Source organism: Coenobita brevimanus, chromosome 83 (genome assembly GCF_032717465.1).
Source record: "Coenobita brevimanus isolate Jiangsu-jjx chromosome 83, ASM3271746v2, whole genome shotgun sequence".
NCBI lineage: Eukaryota > Metazoa > Arthropoda > Malacostraca > Decapoda > Coenobitidae > Coenobita > Coenobita brevimanus.
Genome location: NC_137036.1, coordinates 13,416,312 through 13,421,311, shown reverse-complemented (window position 1 = coordinate 13,421,311; position 5,000 = coordinate 13,416,312). Strand labels below are relative to the sequence as shown.

Here is a 5,000-nt window from a genome sequence, read left to right as displayed (position 1 = left end):
GTAGTAGTAGTAATGGTAACAGTAGTTGTTGTAGTAGCAACCCCAAGCTCATCGGAATCGTGAGACCAGTGAATTACAAATTAAAATTGCTCTTCTGCAGTCCACCATCATCCTTTCGGGGGATAGGGAAGTAGTTAAGGGACGTTTGTATAACCAGGCAGTAGAGCCGCCTGGTTATATCAGTGCCACTACATGAAGGCGTCCCTCTCCACCATAAAAACGTATAGGCATTATATTTATTTTTTAGAAGACTTAAAACTGTATCCTTCAAAATACCAGTAACTAAAAGAATTAAATCTGAATGTAAGTGATGACAGGAGTGAGACAGAGACGGGTTTTGGGATGAGCTGGATGAAGTAATGGGAGAAACGCCCAGGAGTTATAAAGTGTTTGTAATGGGTGACATGAATGAAAGATTAGGTACTGGTCCTGTGAATGATGCAATGGGTTGTAATGGAGTACCAGGAGAAAATGATAATGGGGATTGACTGAAGGATATGTGTCAGGAGAGGAGGTTGTGCATTTGTAACTCGTGCTTCAAACACAAAGATGCACATAAATGGTACAGAGGGAAAGGGGATCGTGCTAGAAGGAGCCTGATTGATTACGTGCTCGTAGAGAGGTCGATGCTGGGAATGGTTGCTGATACGAAGGCCGTGAGAGGACGATTTGGAGGCCTGTCAGATCATATGATTGTGGTATGCAAGATGAAGCTGAGAGCAGTGACGTGGATTAGGCGAGACAGGAGCAGTTAGGAAGAAAGGCTGAAAGTCGAGAAGCTGAGGATCAAAGAAAATGGCAGATAAATACAGAACCAAAGTAGAGGAGAAGTTAGAATCAGTGAATTGGAATGAAATGGATCTGGACAGTCTGTGGAATGCATGTAGGGATTGCTTAGTTAGGGATGCTAAAGTTGTGTGTGGTGTGGCAAGAGTATCAACAAAGAAGAAGAGTACGGCATGGTGGGATGATGAGGTTAAGAGAGCAGTGGAGGAAAAGAGGAAGAAGTGGCTAGAGTGGTTACAGGACAGGAGTTCAACTGAAATTACAACTGAATATACTGAGAGCAAGAAGCACTTAAAGAGACTAGTGAAGAGGAAAAAGAAGGAGGTAAATGATCATCTAGAAAAAAAATGAATGCAAATTACTTTGAAAATAGGAAGTTATTCTGGAAAGAGGTGCAAAAATGAAGTGACAGTGGAAAGAAATGTGAAAGTGTGAAGGATGTAAGTGGTAGATTATTAACCCATGGGGATGAAGTAAGGACCAGATGGAAAGAATATTTTGAAAGTCTGATGAATGGGAATACAGAGAGCAGAGTAGAGCGGCTGTAAACATGATTGGTTTTGGGGGTGTGCAGAGAAGGAATGCAGTGCCAGGAGACGTGACACTCGCACAGGTGAAGAGTGCTGTGAAGCGGCCGAAAAATGGGAAAGCAGCTGGGGTTGATGAGGTGTATGCAGAGATGCTTAAGTGTAGCGGAGAGAGAGAAATGAAGTGTTTGTTGGAGAAATGTAAGAAGGCATGGATGAGTGAAACTGTGCCTGTAGAATGGAAAAAGGCTGTGACTGTACCCCTGTACAAAAATAAAGGCGAGCGACGTGAGTGCAAGAATTATCGTGGCATAAGTTTATTGAGTGTGGTAGGGAAGGTATATGGAAGAATTATTATTGTGAAAGTAAGAGAGATATCAGAAGTCCTAGTGAGTGATGAACAGGGTGGCTTTAGGAGTGGCAGAGGATGTGTGGATCAAAAATGTGCAATGAGACAGATAGTCAAGGCTTGTGAGAAGGACCATAAGGTGTTTACGGCATTCATGGATGTGGAAGAAGCATACGACAAAGTGGACAGAAAGGGATTGAGGAATGTTTTGCGCATGTATGGTGTAGATGGTAAGCTGCTAGGTGCCGTCAAGAGTTTTTATTATGGTAGTGAAGCATGTGTAAAGGTTAATATCTAAGTGAATGGTTCACGATCGGTGTGGGCGTGCGACAGGGTTGTGTGATATCCCCATGGTTGTTCAATATATATATATGGATGGGGTGATGAGAGAAGTAAAAGCACGAGTAATGGAGAGAGGGATGGCGTTGGTAATGAATGGTGATGGATGGAATATCTCAAATTGTATGTTGATGATGCAGTACTACTCGCAAATACCGGACAAGAATTTGGTAGATTAGTGCAGAGTTTTGCTGATGTCTGTGAGCGTCGTGCCCCGAGAGTAAATGTAGAAAAGAGTAAAGTGATGGTTATTGAGAGTGAAAGTGACTCCCAGTGTGATGTTGCAGTGAATGGAGAGAGACTGGAATTGGTTAGAGAGTTCAAATACCTGGGTACAGCGACAGAAAAGAGAGGAAAATGAGCAAAAGAAGTTGAAAGTAGAGTGACGCAAGGAAGGAAAGTAGCTGGTGCAATGAAGGCCTTGATAAGAAACAGAGGCATGAAGGAGTGTTAGTGCCAACTTTAACATATGGATGTGAGACTATGGTATGGCATGAAAATGAAAAGTCAAGAGTGAAAGCAGTGGAGATGGGACTGCAGAGGAATGTATGTGGAGTACAGAGGGTGGATAGGATACGAAATAATGTGATGCATGAAAGATGCGGAGTTAGGAAGTCGGTGGACACCAGAATGGAAGAGAGTGTACTGAGATGGTTTTGTCATGTGGAGAGAATGGATAACAAAAGAGTGATGAAAAAAGTATATATGAGCGAATTTGAAGGAGGGAGGAGGCGATGTAGGCCAAGGAGAAGGTGGAGGGATATGGTGGATGAGTGTGTGAGGAAGAGAGGTTTGGAAGTTGGTGAGGGGAGGGAACTGACAAGAAATCGAGCTGGCTGGATGAATTTTGTGCGGAGAAGTGCATGACCAAGGATTTGACACCCCTTTTAAACGTGACAGCGTTCGAACTGGCTCTAACAGATAGGTATATGTGAAGCTACTGTACGTGGTGAAATCTTTTGGCCTATCAGATGGAGACACGATTCCGTGGACTTGAATCATGAGTGTGGCCCGTTGAATTGGGCAAACTTTGGCTGTTTAGACAACGGTACTCCTCACCCTGCTCTAGGGTGTGAAAAGAGGTCCGGATGATGATGGAGAGAGAGAGAGAGAGAGAGAGAGAGAGAGAGAGAGAGAGAGAGAGAAATATACCTGGTTGTGGACGTAGTAAAGAGTTTTGGCGGGATTCAGGCCAGACTGAAGTAAGCTCCCCAGTGCCTCCCACAAAAATGGCTGTGGCCCCCTTACGAACACTCCCACCAAAACCATCTCATCCTTTTCCTCTTCTTCTGTGTTTTTCTCTCCTCTTTCCTCCTCCTCTTCCCTCTTGGCATCTTCCTTCGTCTCTTCATCAGCACCCTCCGTCGGTGTCATCTTGGTCTCCGTTTTCTTTCTTCCATGTTCAACTTGCTTCTCGATCTTTCCCTCTTTCTTTCCTATTTCCTTCTCTCCAGTTAGTATCTTCTCTTCCTCCTTCTCCTCCCACAGCAAATAGTCTGAAATAGCTACTAGTAACGCCCGTGCTCTAGTACTGGTCCTATTAGCTAGCAAAATAAGTGGTTGTCTGTCGCCTACCCTCACTCTGTACCCGTCCTTTGTCTTGTGTATGCTTATTTCTTCATTTCCTGGTTTTCTAGATTTCGTCCTTTCCTCTTTTCCCTCTGTTGCTCCCTTTAACACTTTCTCGTCCGTAGTTTCCTCTCTGTCATCTATTTCTGCCGTTTCTATCGCCTCTTCTTTATTTTCCTCGCTCTTCATAGTTCTCTCCTTTCTGTCTAGTTTCTCCTCTTCGTTCATGTCTATTTTTTCGTCCTTCCTTTCCTTCTCATCAGCTCCTAACTCATTTTCCTTTCTCCTACCTTCGTCAACCTCCATTTTCATTCTATTTTCATTCTCTGTCCCCATCTTTCTCACATTCCCTTCGCCTTCCCCCATCTCATTCCCATTTTCTTCGAAGTGCGATATTGGACTCTCACTCTCTTCCGCCTTTTCTTTCCCTTTTTCCTCCCCTTCTCCCTTATTTTCCTCCTCCCCTTCCTTACCCACATCTTCCTCTACGTTTCTCCCTCCATCTTCTACCCCTACACCCCCGCTAACTCTCGCCGAATGCCCTAAAACGTGAAAAATCTTGCCATGGGTGTCGAAGGCAACTCGGTACTGTCGCCTGAGGGAGTGCGAGGCCGTAAGTTTTCGCGCCAAATGTGAGAGGCTTTGAGCTCTTGTGCCCCTCACTGCCTCCCTCACTGCTCTTGTCCACCCCACCAGCGCTGAAAAATACGAAAAATCAATCAATCAACCAGTAAATCAATCAAATCAGCAGATGAGAAACTGGTGAAACCATAATTATGACGGTGATAATGATGATAGTGATGATGATGATGATGATGGTGATACGTGGCCGATAAAAACAGTTGATGATGATGATGATGATGATATGATACGTGTCTGATAAATATTAATGATGATGATGATGGTAAAGATGAAGGTAATGATGATGATATCTGTCTGCTAAATATTAATGATAATGATGATGATGATGATAATACGTGTCTGCATGTGATGTGGTGTGTGGGAGGAAGAGAAGACGGAAGGGGGTACAAGGAACAGTGTGGTGGACTGAAGAGGTGAAACAGGCTGTGGCACAAAAGAAGAAAGCATACAATGAATGGATGAGAAATAGGGGCGTGGAAGAAGATGAGAGGCGGAAGAGAGAGTTATATGTGGAAAGGAAGAGAGAGGTGAAAAGATTAGTAAGAGAGAGTACGAAGAGAGTGGATGAGGAATTTGGAAGGAATTTGAGTGTAAAGTGGAGGGACTGTAAGAAAATGTTCTGGAGAGAAGTGAAAAGAGTAAGACAGAGTGGAAGTGAAGTTAGCAGGGGAGTGAAAGATAAAAATGGTAGATTACTAGTGGAGAAGGGAGAAAAAGTGAGCAGATGGAGAGAACACTTTAAGGAATTATTGAACGTAGAGGATGGAAGTAATGCGAGTATAAGTGGT

General features: G+C 43.7%; 1 protein-coding gene across 1 annotated transcript in view; it reads right to left on the bottom strand.

The window, feature by feature from the left end:
- LOC145409931 (multifunctional procollagen lysine hydroxylase and glycosyltransferase LH3-like) overlaps nucleotides 1-5,000 on the bottom strand; it is a 36,122-nt gene that overhangs the window by 8,636 nt on the left and 22,486 nt on the right. Inside the window, exons 5-7 of the mRNA XM_080280192.1 lie at nucleotides 4,099-4,268; nucleotides 3,409-3,600; nucleotides 3,154-3,270 (exon numbers count right to left, since the gene is read on the bottom strand). Coding sequence (XP_080136318.1) covers nucleotides 3,154-3,270; nucleotides 3,409-3,600; nucleotides 4,099-4,268 — 479 coding nt within the window. The remainder of the gene's footprint in view (nucleotides 1-3,153; nucleotides 3,271-3,408; nucleotides 3,601-4,098; nucleotides 4,269-5,000) is intronic.